The sequence below is a fragment of the Scylla paramamosain genome, chromosome 32 (genome assembly GCF_035594125.1).
Source record: "Scylla paramamosain isolate STU-SP2022 chromosome 32, ASM3559412v1, whole genome shotgun sequence".
NCBI lineage: Eukaryota > Metazoa > Arthropoda > Malacostraca > Decapoda > Portunidae > Scylla > Scylla paramamosain.
In genome coordinates, this window is record NC_087182.1 from 13,384,881 (window position 1) to 13,404,880 (window position 20,000).

A 20,000-nucleotide genomic window follows, 5' to 3' on the forward strand; every position below is an offset into this window, starting at 1 on the left:
ATATATATATATATATATATATATATATATATATATATATATATATATATATATATATATATATATATATATATATATATATATATATATATATATATATATATATATATATATATATACAAATATATATATATATATATATATATATATATATATATATATATATATATATATATATATATATATATATATATATATATATATATATATATATATATATATATACATTATAACACGGGTGACGTAAGCAAAATTCTTTGGATCAGTAAACAGGATAGAACAAGAAGTAACGGGTTCAAGCCTGAAGAATTTAGGTTTAAAAAAGAGATAGGAAGGAATTGGTTCTCAAACAGAGTTGTAGATGAATGGAACGGACTTAGAGATCAAGTTGTTAGTGCTGAGTCATTAGGAGCTTTAAGAGAAGATTAGACAGGTTTATGGATGGGGATAATAGGTGGAAATAGATAGGTATATTTCATACAAGGACTGCCACGTGTAGGCCTGATGGCTTCTTGCAGCTTCCCTTATTTCTTATGTTCTTATGTTCTTATATACGTAAAAAAGTAAATGAAGTTCCCATATTTATTATGAGACAAAACTACATTCAGTTCTGTTATGATACTTGTCAACGCTATGCAGGATTTCTTTTGGAAATGAAGATTCCGAAAGGTTGGCTGTCAAGCAAATTGATGATTTTTGATGTCCCTTTTATAAGAATAAAATCTTTATTCATATGAGACACTTGACAAATCACATTCAGCTTTTAATCATGATTTTAGTGCATGCAATGTTGAAATTGTCTGGATGTAAAGAAGAGGGCGTAGCATTTGCCAATCTTCCTGCAGTGGCCGCAGGCAGAAAACAACTTCTCTTCCCTCGTCTTGCTAAATGTGCAGTGAACAATACCCAAACATTGCAATTCACTGACTCCATTACTCCACCTCCGACACTCAGTCATCCTGAAACACCCCTCGTGACACGGGCAACATTGCAACACGACGCCATGGCAGGCAGTGCTCTGCGGGGCTCAAACTGTAAGTCATGTCATTCTCACATACGCTACTCGAGACTACGCTCAGAATATAAATCTTGCCGGATAGGGCCGTTACGTGAAGAGAATCCCAAGTGACACAGAGTTCTCTTCCCATACAATAATATATTGAAATTGCCCCACGAGGACGAAGGTTTAAGCATTCCGGATAAGGCAGCGTCAGCGAGTCAAGGGGCGTGGAGAATAGAACTTTCCCTTTCGCTGTGTATAAAAGCGACAGTGTTTCCTTCCTCCACATCAGTTCTCAGCCCCTGCTTGGCCGCACCACAACCTGCTCTCGCACCAACCCTACACAGAACCACACCAAGGTGAGCAAGGCCACAGTGCCAAATCACCCCATTACAGTGCCAACTATGGATACCTCAGACGAGTATTACTGGCATTTGGAATATTGATGGTAGATTTCATAGCTGTATCAAAATATTTGCTTATTAAAATATTTCCCTATAATTATATATTCACAGGACGAGTAAACGTAAATTAGCCTTCTCTCTCTCTCTCTCTCTCTCTCTCTCTCTCTCTCTCTCTCTCTCTCTCTCTCTCTCTCTCTCTCTCTCTCTCTCTCTGGTTAACTTCCTTTATATACAGAAAAATCACACACACACACACACACACACACACACACACACACACGCACACTCCTGCTCCAGCTACCGTCCACCGCAACTAATCTGTTCTCCTTCCGCTACAGAAAAATGGCCAGCTCCGCCCTTGCCCCCCTCGTGCAGACCCTCCAGGAAAGCCTCCGCTCCAGCGACGTCAGGAGTTGGATCTCCGGCCTCGACCTCAAGACGGGCGGCCTCATCATCCTGGTGGTGGTGGCGGTGCTGTTCCTGCTCGACTTCTTCACCAAGTCCTACGCGCCCTACGGCAGGAGTTGGGTGGCCACTGCTGCCAATGCCTGGCTTGAAAGGGACCCACTGCAGCCCATTGACAGTTTCCGTGGAAGGTTAGTACAGCGCTTTCATTCTCTTCCTGCATCTCTGCCCCGTCTTCTTTTTTCTATACCTACGCCTTCTCCTCTTCCTCCTCTTCCTCCCCCTCCTCCTCCTCCTCCTCCTCCTCCTCCTACTACTACTACTACTACTACTACTACTTTTCTGGACCTTCAGGTCATCATCCTTCTCCTACGTCTCACCTTCCATCTCATCACTTTTTTTTCGCCAATAAAGTTCATTCAGTCTGAGTAAATCGCAATCAGAACTGTTAGATTTCCATACATTTAGCGTTTCTCACTAGTCCTAAAACTCAGGTTGACGGGCATGACTTACGTTATGATAACACACACCATAAAATTCTTCCCATCCTAACCGCAATCTAAGCGCTCGCTATGTTCACACAGAATCAAATGCTCCTTCATTCCACCCTTCTGACAACACTGCCTCTCCCTACAGCCGATCCCTGGAGCCCCTGACGGAGGTCCTAGACGCCCTGGCCACGGCTGCTGTAAAATGGGGAGACGCCGAGACCCCAGCTGTCAAAAGCCGCGCCCTTTAAACTCAAGGTGGCGTGGGTCTGGTTCTCTCAGGGACGGCGCGTTTTATGAGCTGCTGCTGGCGGCGGTGACTGAAAGCGGAGCGGACCTGCAGGAGTAACCACAAGAAAGGAGCTTCTCATTGTCTATATATATAACTAAACAATGTCGCCATGTTGATGAGTCTGTTCGGACTAGAAACTATTTCTTTCGTAATGGAAGTATCACAGGCTCAACTTCTAAGTATTAAATCTATTTTTTAAGAGTTATGTTCGCACTGAATAATAAAATGTTTTGTTGTCTGTCTCTTCAACCATCATGTCATTATCTTTATTCACTATTCAGGTGATCGGTGCACTACACGTATTACTTCTGCAGGTTTCCATGAACATATACTTTTTACTACAGCGTTCATTTCTCATAAATTTTACATTAATAACTAATTAAGGGAGGATGGAAGCACAGTACGCGTCTTCCATTCAACTTACCTTATGAAATTAAAATTATACACTCTAGGGCCTGACCGGGATTTGAACCCGGGACCTCTCGCACCCTAAGCGAGAATCATACCCCTAGACCATCAGGCCGGTAAGAGAACCTTAGGAACTCAAGTTATAAGGAGTTTAAATATAATTTAAATGAGTTCATCTAAAAATAATTCGTTTTCTTTTCTGACTTTTATTAAGATTCTTTTAAAGGAAAACTACAGTTTTCTGATAACAATCGCCGTTACTTTCACATAATCTTACTCTTCCTCCTCTACGTACACGATGCCGCCACCTACACTATGTGCATAACACATTACTATATCAACAGGCATATATCCTTTCCCCCTTCCCTTTAATAACAATGGCGGTAAATTGCGCTCTTCTTACTTTAACCAGGGCGGATCTTGGGTTAAGGGCATCCAGCACAAGTACAACATTGCGCCCCTGATGCATGAGAGGCCGAGGGGGAGGTACGACATCCACAAGCATAGAGAGCATCTGAAGTTGAGGTTGCGGGGGACGAAAAGGATAATATGAGAGAATGAAAGAATAAGAATAAGAATTTTATATGCATTTCTCCTCTTTGCAAAGAAATCAAAGAACAATTGGACTTTTCATTACATAACTTGAGACAAAATACTACATGTGTTAACGCAAGAATTCACAATGAGCTTTCCTTGTTTTCAGTGAGACAAACTGATCTAAGATGTGACTTAAAATCTCTCTCTCTCTCTCTCTCTCTCTCTCTCTCTCTCTCTCTCTCTCTCTCTCTCTCTCTCTCTCTCTCTCTCTCTCTCTCTCTCTCTCCTGAGTAAAGCAGGATCACACAATCGCCTTTCCTCTACGTAAAAAAAAAATGCAGTCTACACACTGCACTAGGCCAGGAAATTGTATCCTAAAATAATTTGTTTTTCTTTCATCTCTGGAACTTTATGATATTGTCCAATATCTCTAAATCGAAAAATTTTGCAATATTGTGCATTGGTCACTCCTCCCTTGAGAGAGTGTACTATTTACTATTATATACTTACTATAATATGTTATATAATTTCTATATATACCACTATCACTACATATTTATTGATACTTATTATAATAATAATAATAATAATAATAATAATAATAATGATAATAATAATAATATTATTATTATTATTATTATTATTATTATTATTATTATTATTATTATTATTATTATAATTATTATTATTATTATTATTACTATTATTATTATTATTATTACATCAAATAAGTAAATCCAGCATAAAGATGCACATTCCTCAATAACAAATGCCTCTTTTAACAAACAGTCTGACTAGAGAGGCAACGTGCCGTAATGCTGGTCTCGTGACACAGATTTCCTTAATTAAGGAAGTCACAAGCCCAGACTGGCGCCCCGTTCTTTCAATACCCTTTTATTGCTAAGGTAGTCTTTTGATGACAGTCAGATCACAATAATAAATTGTTTGCATAAACATAACGGTAAAAAATAATATGCATTTAATAAGCATTTAAGAAACTATAGCACAAAAATGTCTTGTAAAATTCCTAGGGGATTATGGGAAGGATTGACGCAATGAAGGGATTGTGGCGCCCGCAGCACGCGTCCTGGTTGCCCCACTCTAGACACACTCCTAACTTATCACGTCTTTAAGCTTGTGAGTCATACTTTCTCTCTCTTTCTCTACACCATATACACTCGTTCCTTCTGTTCATCTTCTGGTTATACCTCACGCAGGGTTGCCTTGTGTACTAAGGAACAAGTTACCTTATAACTACTCCACCAACACCACCACTACACGTGTTACTACCACTACATCTACTGCTTTCTCATCAAAATTAAATCATCTTTGCTATATATATATATATATATATATATATATATATATATATATATATATATATATATATATATATATATATATATATATATATATATATATATATATATATATATATATATATATATATATATATATATATATATATATATATATATATATATATATATATATATATATATATATATATATATATTCCTTAATGAAACACACTTCGTAATGCACTGCAGTTCCAAAAATTAAGGGACGCTGTCAAACAGACTGTACCCAAAGGTCATAATTATCCAACTGTTTGTTCAGAAGATATTTGCGAAAAACGATGTCTCATAGAGTCTGAAAAGTCACTCTGAAATGGATAGTCGATATACCACACTCGCTCCTTGTGTTCCTCAACTGGATCTGCCACACTCGTTCCTTCTATTCCTCATATCCCTTACATCACATAAATCAAAGGTAAATCATTTACTTTACCTGAAATGTGTGGCTCAGTATACGATGAAAACTGACGAGTTCAGCTGACTGCGGAGCGGCACAGCTTGGCTGCGTAGGCACAGACAACAACTGAGTGACGCTTCACGCAGTTTCTATACATTTGGATGTCAAACAGAAACAAACACTGAAGTCCTAATTAGGCTGTTTGATTTAACAACACCACTTAACACTAAACAGAGTTACAGTATAAAGTATATAGCGCTAAAGTATGAAGAGTATCATACAATAATTGTTATAGACTACCGACAAGTCCCGCACGCTTGAAAATCTCGAAAAGCACAAAAGCTAAATGAACATTTGACCAAGAATCACATCGATCAATTGCTAATAAGAAGTTCTCATTTACTCCTCCCTCAAATATTTCACTTCCTCACATTACCTCTTTGCCCTTTGAGTCCCAGTTCTGTCTTGCCAGTGGATACAAGTAAAGTGACCTGATGTCTCAAGATCCTATACAAACTGTCGTACGACCTGACGTTTGTGGCGCTGTGCCATGTATCTCCGTGTCAGGGATTTATTCCCAGACAAGACGCCTCTCGCCATGAAATAAAATTTCTCCCTTCACATCAGTTTCTTAGCATTACTTTTACACTTCACACAACAGCTGTTCATCTGTTATCCGGAATATAACACATCGTTCAACACTATTGCTATAGTATAAGGGAAAACTACAGCATGAAAAAGGTGCCATCAGCGGCTGCTAATACACATACATACACTGGATAGGCCAGCAGAGGGTCTGTTGACGCTGTGCTGTCATCTTCTCCCCACACCACACAATTATAATAATGCTATAATTTCCATCTTATTCGAATTCATCATTACTTTATTATGTGTGCTATTATAGAAATTATTATAAGAAATTATAAGAAATTATAAGAAATTATAAGAAATTATAAGAAATTATTATAAACCTAACTTAAGATAAGATATAATTTCCTACTATGTGGTTGTATATCATCACTTAACAGCCAGTGTTGGGTATATATATATATATATATATATATATATATATATATATATATATATATATATATATATATATATATATATATATATATATATATATATATATATATATATATATATATATATATATATATATATATATATATATATATATATATAATTAACTACACACACAAAACAGCAAAGATTCTCTATTTTCTACCAAGAAGGAATCTTGATGTACTGAAAACAGATGACTACGGTTCCTTCATGGCCAGCCTCAACTTCCGGGCGGCCAGCACTACCCTCAGACGGTCGAGTCCTGCGAACATAATACAATATAAAACTGAAAAGGCAGCCGCTTCACTTAATCGACCATGATTATCACGGACTCTTACACCACAGAAAGAAAGCACTAACGTTAAGGAGGATGGAGATCATTAAGACTGACGTTTCCATTTCTCAGAAGTTACAAAATTATGCACAGTTATATTCCTTAGCTTCATTATGACACACACACACACACACACACACACACACACACACACACACACACTATACAAACATCATAATATACTTTATGCACACGACCACGTGGAAGCATATCGCCATGTGGGTAACATCTGTACTCACACCTTGTCAACTTCGCACCCTTTTCTCCTAAACCACGGGACTGATGTATGTATTGCACATTGGTGGACGGCTATCGGTCAATGCTAAATAAATTAAGGCCGAGAGTCAGTCTGGAGGGAGATCAGCATCACACTCGGAGGCGATCACACTCTGTATGCTATATCATTTGTACACCAAGTTTCAAGATGTGACTCCTCAGCCCCATATCCCCATCCTGTTGTAAGCAGGATGGGAGAACTACGTACTACTCACGGTACACATAAGGGGAACCAGCGGCGGCATGGTACACACGCATACACACACACACACACACACACACACACACACACAGGGCGGACAAGATTATACTTTCCCGAGCTCTTCTTAAACTTCCTTCAGGTCTTAGAATAATACAAATAATACACGTTTTCCTAAACAATTACCAGCACCAAAAATGAGGTTTGTGTCCAACCATTTGCCGGGAATCTGATCCTTCCATTAAGCTGTTGCGGCACTGTAAACTATAACACAAAGGGTCCTTGAATCAGTGCTGGCCTCACCTTCGTCAAGTTCCTTCTCAGTGACGGTGAACACAAGGCGCATCCAACCCGGCGAGGTGCAGCAGAGAATCTTCCCCTGCGTGATGTACAGCCCACCGTCAAATATTTCCTGCATGAGGACTGAAAGCGAAACAGAGAATCTATAACACCCACACCTACAGTATGTGCTCTCTCACGCTACACTGCCAAACATAATATAAGACTGGAGCAACTTGATACCTTTCTTGTGGTGCTTTCAGACTAGTAGTCAGTTAATCGATCAGGCACACAATTTTGGTAGCTAATTTAATCATCAGCAGAGTAAAATAATTGTGCTTATCTTTATAAAATAAGTGTTTCGAGTATGAGGGAACTGCGTTATTGTTGCTTTGCATTCAGTTCATGAAGCACCGGTACTCACATTCTTTCCATCTGTTATTTTACGTCACCGAATACTGTCTTCAGTTGAACCTTCAGTCTGTGATATTTATTGTCCGTTTCTCCCCCTTCCCCGTATTTTGTATGAATGCATTTTTTTTTTTTTTAACAAATATATACCTTCACACCAAAATATTATCCTGCACATCCTTCCCAACTGCTGTTTTCTGTCACCGAACAGCGTGTCCCCAACTTAAGCATCGACTGCCACTCTACTATCTGTATTGGGCATGTCATCTGCTCACACACAATTGGAAACAACGACTTCTAATATTTTCACACTAAAACAGTCTCCCGGCTCACCACTCTCCTCCTCCATGGTTACTGGACGGAGGAAGGACTTGACGCTGAACCAGATGAATAGTCCAGCCGAGCCTCTCCGGACACGGACGCCCATCGCTTCAAGTCGGTCACAGGTTATTTGGTAGTTGTGGGCCAGGCGTCTCCAATAGGTGGGTAGATAAAATTCGTCGCACCAAACTGATATTATATATATATATATATATATATATATATATATATATATATATATATATATATATATATATATATATATATATATATATATATATATATATATATATATATATATATATATATATATATATATATATATATATATATATATATATATATATATATATATATATATATATATATATATATATATATATATATATATATATATATATATATATATATATATATATATATATATATATATATATATATATATATATATATATATATATATATATATATTCCCCTTATCATAGGAAGGATATATATGTTAGAATCAGTGCAGAAGAGAATGACTAAAAAGATGAAATCAGAAGTATTCCTTACGAAAGGAGACTGAAGCTCTTAAATTCACATTACTGGGAGGGGCGTAGGTTAAAAGGGGACCTGTCAGAGGCCTCTGAGTGGTGTAACAAGGGAGACATGCAAAATGCTCAGGGTCATAATCAGGACAAGACAAGAAATAATGGATTCAAGCTTGATAACGTAAAATTATAAAAAGAGATAAGAAGGAATTGGTTTTCAAATAGAGCGGTAGGTAAATGGAGTAGACTCAGTAATCAAGTTTTTATTGCTGTGTCATTAGGACACTTTAAAAAGAAAGATTAGATAAATTGTTAGATAAGAATGAGTCGGATATAAGTAGACATGTTCTATCTTATGAATACAACAGATGGTACCAGCCTATGCAATTTTAAAATGTATGCCTTGCTAGACTTTCTTTTAGATGGTTCTCTTTGGGACTCGCATCTTCAGTGGGCTTTTTTTTTTTTCTCCGTCTTTTCGTTGCCCTTAGTCATAGCTATTTTTACATAAAAAAGAAAAAAAATGCTGACATATCAGGAGTGTGTAGCGATGTGTAGGATGATTCAGATGCGCAGAAACGAGTTTGAGCACTTGAGATAAACCACCACCTCTCCCCTGCTTCTTACCTATCTTGTATTATTTCCTTCCGTCCTTCTCAAATCCGCATCTGCTTGCATACGAAGCTTGCTCACAAATATATGAAAACACATACTCGCTGGATTGACGATGCAGATATACAGTGCTGCTGCGTTTTATGTGATTGACTGATTCTTGCATGTATATCTGTGTTAAAGCTGGACTACAAAAACATATTTTGTAATATTGATATCTTAGTTCCACTTGGTCTTGCTTTTTTTTTTTTTATGTAGAAGGGACACCGACCAAGGGCAACAAAAATCCAATAAAAAAAAATACCCACTGAAATGCCAGTCCCATAAAAAGGTCCAAAGCGGAAGTTAAAAATTGAAGGATAAGTGTCTTGAAACCTCCCTCTTGAAGGAATTCAAGTCATAGGAAGGTGGAAATACAGATGCAGGCAGGGAGTTTCAGAGTTTACCAGAGAAAGGGATGAATGATTGAGAATACTGGTTAACTCTTGCATTAGAGAGGTGGACAGAATAGGGGTGAGAGAAAGAAGAAAATCTTGTGTACCGAGGCCGCGGGAAGAAGGGAGGCATGCAGTTAGCAGGATCAGAAGAGCAGTTAGCATGAAAATAGCGGTAGAAGACAGCTAGAGATGCAACATTGCGGCGATGAGAGAAAGGATGAAGACAATCAGTTAGTGGAGAGGAGTTGATGAGGTGAAAAGCTTTTGATTCCACCCTGTCACAGCCTGCCCTCTAAAGACAACTCTCTTCCTCCACACGAAACTACAAGCACCTAATAACACACACACACCCTTAACTCAAAAATTTTAAACTCATGGCGACTCCTACACCAGCCTCGGAGTCCCCATCTGGGGAGGGGACCATAAATATCCCCAGGTCGGACTGCCTTTCCGTCGACGACCCTAAGTGTCTTGACACCCCCCTCAACTTTTTCTTCATTAACTTCTGCAACATTCGCGGTCTAAGATCTAATTTTCAATCTGTAGAACACCACCTCTCCTCTTCTAAACCTCATCTTCTTTTCCTCACTGAAACTCAGGTGTCTGAGGCAACTGACAGTAGCCCCTTTTCTGTTCCCTCCTACTTTCTCTATCCTCATTTTCGATCTAAAGCTGGATGCTGCGTTTATGTGCGCAATGACTTAACCTGCTCTCGTGCCCACGCTCTTGAATCTTCCGAGTTTTCCACCATCTGGCTACGACTACAGAGTCATTCTCATACTAAATTTTTCTGTGCTGTATACCTCTCTCCTAATTCCTCTGACTATAAGAAATTCTTTGACTACTTAACTTCCAAAGTGGAGCACATTCTGACCCTCTTCCCTTTTCCAGAGATCTCCATTCTTGGAGACTTCAATGTTCACCACCAGCTTTGGCTTTCCTCTCCCTTCACTGACCATCCTGGTGAACTAGCCTACAACTTTGCTATCCTCCATGACCTAGAGCAATTGGTGCAACACCCTACTCGTATTCCTGACCGTCTTGGAGATATGCCCAACATTCTTGACCTTTTCCTGACCTCTAATCCTGCTTATGCTGTCACCCTTTCTTCTCCGTTGGGCTCCTCCGATTACAATCTCATATCTTTATCTTGTCCTATCACTCCAATCCCTCCTCAGGATCCCCCTAAGCGAAGGTGCCTCTGGCGTTTTGCCTCTGCTAATTGGGGGACCTGAGGAGGTATTTTGCTGATTTTCCTTGGAATGATTACTGCTTCCGTGTCAGAGACCCATCTTTGTGTGCTGAGCGCATAACAGAGGTGATAGTGTCTGGCATGGAGGCGTACATTCCTCACTCTTTTTCTTGTCCTAAACCTTCTAAACCTTGGTTTAACACAGCTTGTTCTCGTGCTATACATGCTAGAGAGGTGGCCCACAAAAGGTACTTAAGCCTTCCATCACCAGAATCTCATGCACTTTATATTTCTGCCCGGAACCATGCCAAGTCTGTTCTCCAACTAGCCAAAAACTCCTTCATTAACAGAAAATGTCAAAACCTTTCAAGATCTAACTCCCATCGTGATTTCTGGCATCTAGCCAAAAATATCTCCAATAACTTTGCTTCTTCTTCTTTCCCTCCTCTACTTCAACCAGATGGCACCACTGCTATCACATCTATTTCTAAAGCTGAACTCTTAGCTCAAACCTTTGCTAAAAACTCTACCTTGGACGATTCTGGGCTTGTTCCTCCCTCTCCTCCACCCTCTGACTACTTCATGCCACGTACTCGTATTAAAATTCTTCGCAATGATGTTTTCCATGCCCTCGCTGGCCTAAACCCTCGGAAGGCTTATGGACCTGATGGGGTCCCTTCTATTGTTCTCCAAAACTGTGCCTCCGTGCTTGCACCTTGCCTAGTCAAACTCTTTCAGCTGTCTGTCAACATCTACCTTTCCTTCTTACCGGAAGTTTGCCTACATTCAACCTGTTCCTAAAAAGGGTGACCGCTCTAATCCCTCAAACTACCGTCCTATTGCTTTAATTTCCTGCTTATCTAAAGTTTTTGAATCTATCCTCAACAGGAAGATTCTTAAACATCTATCACTTCACAACCTTCTATCTGATCGCCAGTATGGGTTCCGTCAAGGCCGCTCTACTGGTGATCTTCTGGCTTTCCTTACTGAGTCTTGGTCATCCTCTTTTAGAGACTTTGGTGAAACTTTTGCTGTTGCCTTGGACATATCAAAAGCTTTTGATAGATCTTGAAAGGTTTTGACACTTTCTGTTAATGAAGGAGTTTTTTGGCTAGTTGGAGAACAGACTTGGCATGGTTCCGGGCAGAAATATAAAGTGCATGAGATTCTGGTGATGGAAGGCTTAAGTATCTTTTGTGGGCTACCTCTCTATCATGTATAGCACGAGAACAAGCTGTGTTAAACCAAGGTTTGGAAGGTTTAGGTCGAGACAAAGAGTGAGGAATGTACGCCTTCATTCCAGACACTATCACCTCTGTTATGCGCTCAGCACACAAAGACGGGTCTCTGACACGGAAGCAGTAGTCATTCCAAGGAAAATCAGCAAAATACCTCCTCAGGTACTCCCAACTAGCAGAGGCAAAACGCCAGAGGCACCTTCACTTAGGGGGATCCTGAGGAGGGATTGGAGCGATAGGACAAGATACAGATATGATATTGTGATCGGAGGAGCCCAACGGAGAAGAATGGGTGACAGCATAAGCAGAAGGATTAGAGGTCAGGAAAAGGTCAAGAATGTTGGGCGTATCTCCAAGACGGTCAGGAATATGAGTGGGGTGTTGCACCAATTGCTCTAGGTCGTGGAGGATAGCAAAGTTGAAGGCTAGTTCACCAGGATGGTCAGTGAAAGCCAAAGCTGGTGGTGAACATTGAAGTCTCCAAGAATGGAGATCTCTGCAAAAGGGAAGAGGGTTAGAATGTGCTCCACTTTGGAAGTTAAGTAGTCAAAGAATTTCTTATAGTCAGAGGAGTGAGGTGAGAGGTATACAGCATAGATAAATTTAGTTTGAGAGTGACTCTGTAGTCGTAGCCATATGGTGGAAAACTCGGAAGATTCAAGAGCGTGGGCACGAGAGCAGGTTAAGTCATTGCGCACATAAACGCAACATCTAGCTTTGGATTGAAAATGAGGATAGATAAATTAGGAAGGAACAGAAAAGGGACTACTGTCAGTTGCCTCAGACACCTGAGTTTCAGTGAGGAAAAGAAGATGAGGTTTAGAAGAGGAGAGGTGGTGTTTTACAGATTGAAAATTAGATCTTAGACCGCGAATGTTACAGAAGTTAATGAAGAAAAAGTTGAGGGGGGTTTCAAGACACTTAGGGTTGTCGACAGAAAGGCAGTCCGAACTGGAGACATTTATGGTCCCCTCCCCAGATGGGGACTCCGAGGCTGGTGTAGGAGTCGCCATAATAATTTTGAAATTTTTGAGTGAAGGGTGTGTGTGTTATTATGTGCTTGTAGTTTTGTGTGGAGGAAGAGAGTTGTCTTTAGAGGGCAGGCTGTGACTGCCCCCTTGTGTTGTGAGACACAAAGGGAAACGTTCAGTGAGGTCACAGCTGAGTTTAATGGTAAGTTCACAGCACCCCTTGAACAGTGCTTTAGACCTTACTGGGAGTAATTATCGTTTGAAAAGAAAATTATCTTTAAGGTCATGGAATGCAACCTTTTTTTTTCCCCATTAGTTATGTTGTGTGTTGCGAGTGTTTTTCTAAAGGCGGGTTTACACACGACAATTCGCGGCTAGTTTTAGCCGGGAATGTGCAGACGGAAGAGAAATGCAGCCGGGTGCGGCTGAATTGCCGCCCGAGCCGAGGAACCGCTCTGTGGGTCTAGATTCAGGCTTCTTCCCGCAATGGGCGGCAATTTTTCCGCTGTCAGATGAGAACAGATATTACAAGTAAAGTGCCTCGGAAAGCGACTAACGAGCAAAGCTGTCAGTAATGCATCAGTGGAAGGGGTATTTCAATGAGAGAGAGAGAGAGAGAGAGAGAGAGAGAGAGAGAGAGAGAGAGAGAGAGAGAGAGAGAGAGAGAGAGAGAGAGAGAGAGAGAGAGAGATAGGAAAGAGAGAAAGAGAGAGAGATAGGAAAGAGAGAGAGAGAGAGAGAGAGAGAGAGAGAGAGAGAGAGAGAGAGAGAGAGAGAGAGAGAGGTAATTTCAGGCATCCCGCACATATTCAAATCACTCTAGCTCAAAAACTTTGCGAGAGCCCAGTGGTTGTGCTGCATACCGTTGAATAGTAAATTTCATTCTGCGTTCAGTAGTTTGTGTCCGCTCTTGTCGAGACAAAAAAGACGTTGAAAATTGCAGAAAAAACTGACGATTGGTTTATAAAAAGTTTTATTATGTATTTCGCGCATGCACAATAGTGTTACAAATTCGACATGTTTTGACATTTGACATGCCATTTCCGACACCCTCCTACTTTTTGCAAGTTACCCATTGACTTTACATAACAGAAGAGATGAAAGCTATATTACATAAAATTCATAAAGTATATGGTGCTAATTTCGTTACGGTCGGCCGCGTAATTACGGAGATATTAGCGTTCGATTACCATTAAGGTCGGGCCGGGCCGCTCAAAATGAAACAACCTCAGACTGAAAATATAATGACTAGTGTTGAAAAGTTTGTCATTAATATCCGCTGACTGCATTATTATGTACGGTAAATAAAGTATTTAAATTTACTTGTTAAAATTTTGAAAAATAAACGAAATTGGTTTGCAAATATCTTTAGCTGAGGAAGCCAGCACGAGCGTAATTCTTGTTTGTAATAAACACTTCTTGTATTCCTTCTCGCTAGCCAGGAACCAGTCTACAACTTTTTCTGCTTTTGTTTTTTCTTCAAACACAGCAAAATCATAACTACAACAGCCAGCAAGTAGGAGGATGATTCCATCTTGATTGTTTATGTTTTGATGCAGCGGGTCAACGGCCCAGCGGCTGCTCTCGAACGTGTGAATACTTTCGGCAGAAATCTGCCGGCAGTTCCAGGTGGATGGAGCTTGTAAGGAGAAAACGATTTTTCAGTGTAAACCCGCATTAACACATTATGATCGTTTAAGAAGCATAAGGTCCCCTTCTGAACTAAAATAAACACTTACTGTGTTGTATACCTGCGGTAAGGAATACTAAATAAATAAATAGATAACTCATTACGAAGAAAGACTTCCTTTCGGAACGGTGACTTGAGCAGGAGGCAAGGAAGGGTTACCTGTGTCCTTGAGTAGCGTGGCGGCTGCATGCTGAACGATCCACGGAATGTTACGGAAGAAACACGCTTTGTGGAAGAACTCGTGGACACCTGGGCATTCCGATAGGACCACGCCCATCCGCAGTCCAGCCAATCCAAAATCCTGATTTGATTTGGCATCATGTTTCTGTGAGTATTGCTGTCTGGAAATTATGTTTCAAGGCGAGAGACTTATTTTAACCTTTGTATATCGAAGTCCAAACAGTCGGGAGGAAAATAACCAACTGCTGCTGGATGTACTGCAAGAAGTAACAAGGATAAAAGCTGCATACAAGATTTTGATGGGAGACTTCAATTTGCCTCAAATAAATTGGAAGAACTGCACTACCAGCACAGGGATGAATGATTTTGGAACAAAATTCGTGGAGAAGGTGCGAGACTGCTTTTTGATTCAACATGTGGAGGACATTACCAGACTAAGGGGCGACAGTGTTGGTAATACACTAGATTTGTTTTTCACAAATGAAGAATCAATTGTTGAAGAGGTCACTATCAGAAATGCTTTGGGGAGAAGTGATCATGCTGTGATACAAGTTACTTGTAATATGGAGGAGATCGTGGCTCATGAAAGAAAAACCATGTATTTGTATGATAAAGCAGATTATGACTTACTAAGAAAGGAACTTGATATTGACTGGGTCAAATACCTTTCTGAGTCAACCAATATTGAGGAAATGTGGGACAAATTCAAGTCTAAATTGCATGCCGCAACCGAGAAAAGTGTACCCACAAGAAAAATGGGGAATCTAGATAAATCCAGGAAAAGGTTGAATAACAATTTGCCAATGAACAAGAAGTTATGGTCTAAGATTAAAAGGAAACAAAGGTTGTGGACAAGAATGAATTCCTTAAAGAAAGATAATTTAAATGTGCTCACTAGAAATGAGTATCTGGAGACAGAGAATGAGTACAGGAGACTGAACAATCAAATTAGGAAAGAAACCCGAGATGCCGTGAAGCTAAAAGAAAGGGAGATAGCAAAGAATGTGAAGGAAAACCCTAAACTATTTTGGAAATATGTGCAAGCTAAGACAAAAAGCAAATCAAGGATCCCGGATTTGTACAAGGGCACTGTGGAAGGAGGTCGAACTGAAAATGATCTGGAAAAAGTTGAAGTTTTAGCAGAGCAATTCTCAAAAGTGTTTGTTATGGAGCCAGAAGGCGAGGTACCGCACTGTGAGGTGAAGAATGTACCATCATTGAATCACTTGCAAATAAATAAAGAAAAAATTGAAATGATCATTAAAAATCTAAAGAAGTACAAATCTCCGGGACCTGACGGAATACATCCCAGGATTATAAAAGAAGCGGCGGAACTATTGTCGGTGCCTTTAGAAATAATATACCAGTACTCCTTTACACATAAGGAGCTCCCGCGAGATTGGCTTATTGCTAACATTACACCTATATTTAAAAAGGGCTCCAAGCATGATCCAGAAAATTACAGGCCTGTTAGTTTAACTAGTATTATATGTAAAATTTTTGAAACAATGATGAGGGAGGAGATAATGGCACATATGAGAAGCCATGGTTTATTTAGTGAAAAGCAATATGGCTTTATCTCTGGGCGATCAACAGTACTTCAACTCATGAAGGTTTTGGACAAATGGACTGAATATATTGATGAGGGACATGCAGTGGATGTAATATATTGTGATTTCATGAAGGCTTTTGACAGAGTTGCACATCGAAGACTGCTAAGTAAAATCAAAAGTTATGGAATTGGAATGGAATACCTGGAATGGATTACAGCATTTCTAACACATAGACAACAAAGAGTGGTGTTAAAGGGAGAAATGTCAAGATGGAAGCCAGTGACTAGTGGAGTGCCACAGGGATCTGTTCTTGGGCCGTTGTTGTTTGTCATATTTATTAATGACCTCCCTGTAAGTATATTAAATAACAGCGAAGTTTACCTGTATGCTGACGATACAAAGATATTCAGGTGTATAAAAGAAAAAGATGATTGCCTAAAGCTGCAGCAGGATGCTATGGAGCTATACTCATGGAGTGAAAAATGGCTGTTAAGTTTTCATCCGGATAAGTGCAAATATATGAGGATAGGAAGAACAAGTATTGAAGATCAAGACTACAAAATGGAAAAACAACTAGAAAAGATTACTTCTGAGAAGGATGTAGGGGTAATATTTGATGATAAATTAAGTTGTGTGGATCACCTGGCAGAGAAAGTGAACAAAGCCAATAAAATAGTGGGCATAATTAGAAGGACCTTTGTCACATTGGATACAACAATATTTAAGGCTTTATTTGTGGCATTGGTAAGACCACATGTGGAGTACGCTAACCAGGTATGGAGTCCACACCAAATGAAAGACATTGAGATGGTCGAGAATGTGCAGCGAATGGCTACAAGGATGGTGCCGGGATTCGAAGGACTGAGTTATGAAGAAAGATTAAAGAAACTGAACCTACCAACACTGGCATACAGAAGAGCACGGGGAGATATGATAGAGACCTACAAGATACTTACAGATAAATATGATAGCATCTGCAGTCAAGGCATATTGACACTCAGAGAAGAAAACATCAGTAGGGGAAATTCACTGAAGCTGTTCAAAAAGAGGTCACGACTGGATGTTAGGAAACATGCTTTCCCTTGTAGGGTGGTTAATAATTGGAATCAGCTGTCAGAATGGGTGGTTGGAGCAAAATCAATTAAGCAATTTGAGGGCAGACTTGATAAATTCTGGATTAATCAAGAACTAAAATATAACTATAAGGCAAAAATCCACCGCACGCTACTACAAGGTGAACATGTAGATCTGGAGTCACAGGCGTAAGCCTCTTCCAGGAAGTCTTCTGTGAGTATCTGTGAGTATCTGTGAGTGAATCAAGACTACCCTGTCATGCACAGCACACTTCCTCGAATACGTGACGGACAGGATCTCGAACGTTCAGCGTCATATCTCGACTACTTTTAACAGGCTTTAGTGGGAGTAATTGGGGTATTGAGGTGTTCAAGGATGTCTCATAACTGGTGATAGGTTAACTCAAGAAACTGTTGATGTTAATGCTCTGTTTACTAAAAATGCAAGCTCAAAAATCACACAAAGTCAGAAACTATAGGTGTGGCATGTATGTACGAATATGCTGAGTTATAAAGTCTTCGTTATATCACCTGCCAAAAGTTTCAAGTTTACTTTTCAATAAATATGACTATGTTTTATTTCTTGGGTACAAGAAATGTACATCATTGGGTGAAAATGTATATCACGTTTTCACAATAACATGATTTTAATCATGTTAAATTTTGTAATAAAGCCTGCACTCTCTGTGCAGTGTTCTGATTACGACTCCTGGAAGTTTACTACCTATATTTATTCATTGTTATCAGTGTGTGGAATAGAATAATTAATACGCATATTTACATTAAAAACACAATGACCATCTAATGTGGCCCTGTCATCCAAAAGGGCTGAGCACCCCTGGGTTAACTAGTATTCTCTCTCATCAACGGAAAATACACTGATGAGAAATCAACTAATCTTATTTGCAGCTTTTCCAAATAGTTTTTTTTTTTTTTTATGAGACTTTACAGGTCGGCGTTGAAAATGCAGTCATATTAGTATTTTAATTTTGAAAGATACCATGAAAATGTTTGCATAGTTAAACTTAACATTCTATCTTATACCTTGGGCTAGCGATGATTAGGTACAGCTGCCTACAGAAGCGTTCATATTGTACAGAATGTTTCAGCCAAACATTAGACTATCTGTCTGTCAACCACCTCCATCTATTGCCTCCAATTCCTTACGTTTTTGCGGAGCTTTTACCGTAAACCAGACGGAGGATCAGCCTCCACCTGAAGGCCGCTGTCTCACCTTGCTCATGGCCCAGATCACGTGCGTGCGCATGGGGTCCGGCAGGTCCAGGCTGAGAACGCTTCGGAATTCCTTGTTTCCATCATGCACCGAGAGGCCGTAAATTTCGTCTACAATGAAGTGGATCTCATTCCTGGAAAGACGGAAAGCTGTCGATCGTTCAGCAAAGATACCTTTAAATAATGCTGAACAACAAAGAAGAACAACAATACCAACAAAGAAGAACAACACCACTAACACCAACACCAACACAAACACCACTACCACCAACAACCACTACTACTACTACTACTAACAGCAATAGTAGAAGTCGTGGTGGTGGTGGCAGCAGCAGTAACAAAAGTAGTAGTAATAGGATAGTCCTTAGTACAAGTAAAGTACAAGTATAGCAAATCAGCAGGTAAGTATTTGAGCTTTTAAAAGATTTTGGTGTCTGTTATTGTTGACAGTAGCAGTGGAAGTGTGCTGGGCCCATAACCCAGAGGTCCGTGGATCGAAACCACGCTCTACTAACTGCAGTTTTTAATCCTGACACATAAAACACTTGCCAACTTAGAGAGCATCGCTACATACTCTTAATTAAGTGAAGAAGATTAAAAATCTGCCCACCTGGCACACACGTCCAGCAGCTGCTTGAGGAGGACGGGACTGTACACCTCCCCAAGGGGATTCTGAGGACTGATAAGGAGAAAGGCACGAACCCTACGATCCTGTGCCCTCAGCTCGTTGATACGCCTCTCCAGGGCCTCGGGTTGCAAATTGAATGTTCTGCCCTCGGAATCCTCCTGAAACACAGAGAAGCTATGGTTTAATTTTTGAAAAGGGGAAGGGAAGTACATTTTGGATTTTAACATTATACATGGAAAGTGACTTAAGGAGAAAACTGATGACGTTACTGAAACCTATTACATTTTTAAATAAAAAGCATTGTTGAGTAATGCCCAAGAAGCCTAAATAAGTCCTATAATCAAAGCCACAGTGGAGATGGTGTAACTGTAGAAGGCGTCCTTAATGTTCAGTTACTACATTACTGTCAATTGCCGTTTGTCTACAAGACATGATAGTATCTTTACTTAACTCTTGATACTCTTGATACTTTAACTATACAGTTGT

General features: G+C 39.7%; 2 protein-coding genes and 1 non-coding gene across 10 annotated transcripts in view; 1 reads left to right on the forward strand and 2 right to left on the reverse strand.

The window, feature by feature from the left end:
- The window catches only part of LOC135088883 (uncharacterized), a 3,501-nt gene extending 672 nt beyond the window's left edge, over window positions 1-2,829 (forward strand). Inside the window, exons 2-5 of the mRNA XM_063983945.1 lie at window positions 846-1,034; window positions 1,266-1,359; window positions 1,743-2,000; window positions 2,446-2,829. Of these exons, the coding sequence (XP_063840015.1) occupies window positions 846-1,034; window positions 1,266-1,359; window positions 1,743-2,000; window positions 2,446-2,548 (644 nt within the window). The 3' untranslated portion in view covers window positions 2,549-2,829. The remainder of the gene's footprint in view (window positions 1-845; window positions 1,035-1,265; window positions 1,360-1,742; window positions 2,001-2,445) is intronic.
- Window positions 2,830-3,040: 211 nt separating this feature from the next.
- Trnap-agg (transfer RNA proline (anticodon AGG)) lies at window positions 3,041-3,112 on the reverse strand. The gene has a single exon. It is a non-coding gene; the product is annotated as a tRNA-Pro (tRNA).
- Window positions 3,113-3,734: 622 nt separating this feature from the next.
- LOC135089222 (1-aminocyclopropane-1-carboxylate synthase-like protein 1) overlaps window positions 3,735-20,000 on the reverse strand; it is a 36,030-nt gene continuing 19,764 nt past the window's right edge. For all 8 annotated transcript variants that reach the window (XM_063984596.1, XM_063984601.1, XM_063984604.1 and 5 more), the window contains 6 exons: window positions 19,497-19,672; window positions 18,888-19,020; window positions 15,007-15,148; window positions 8,187-8,363; window positions 7,467-7,586; window positions 3,735-6,616 (listed from right to left, as the gene is read on the reverse strand). In XM_063984596.1, coding sequence (XP_063840666.1) covers window positions 6,552-6,616; window positions 7,467-7,586; window positions 8,187-8,363; window positions 15,007-15,148; window positions 18,888-19,020; window positions 19,497-19,672 — 813 coding nt within the window. In that variant the 3' untranslated portion in view covers window positions 3,735-6,551. The remainder of the gene's footprint in view (window positions 6,617-7,466; window positions 7,587-8,186; window positions 8,364-15,006; window positions 15,149-18,887; window positions 19,021-19,496; window positions 19,673-20,000) is intronic.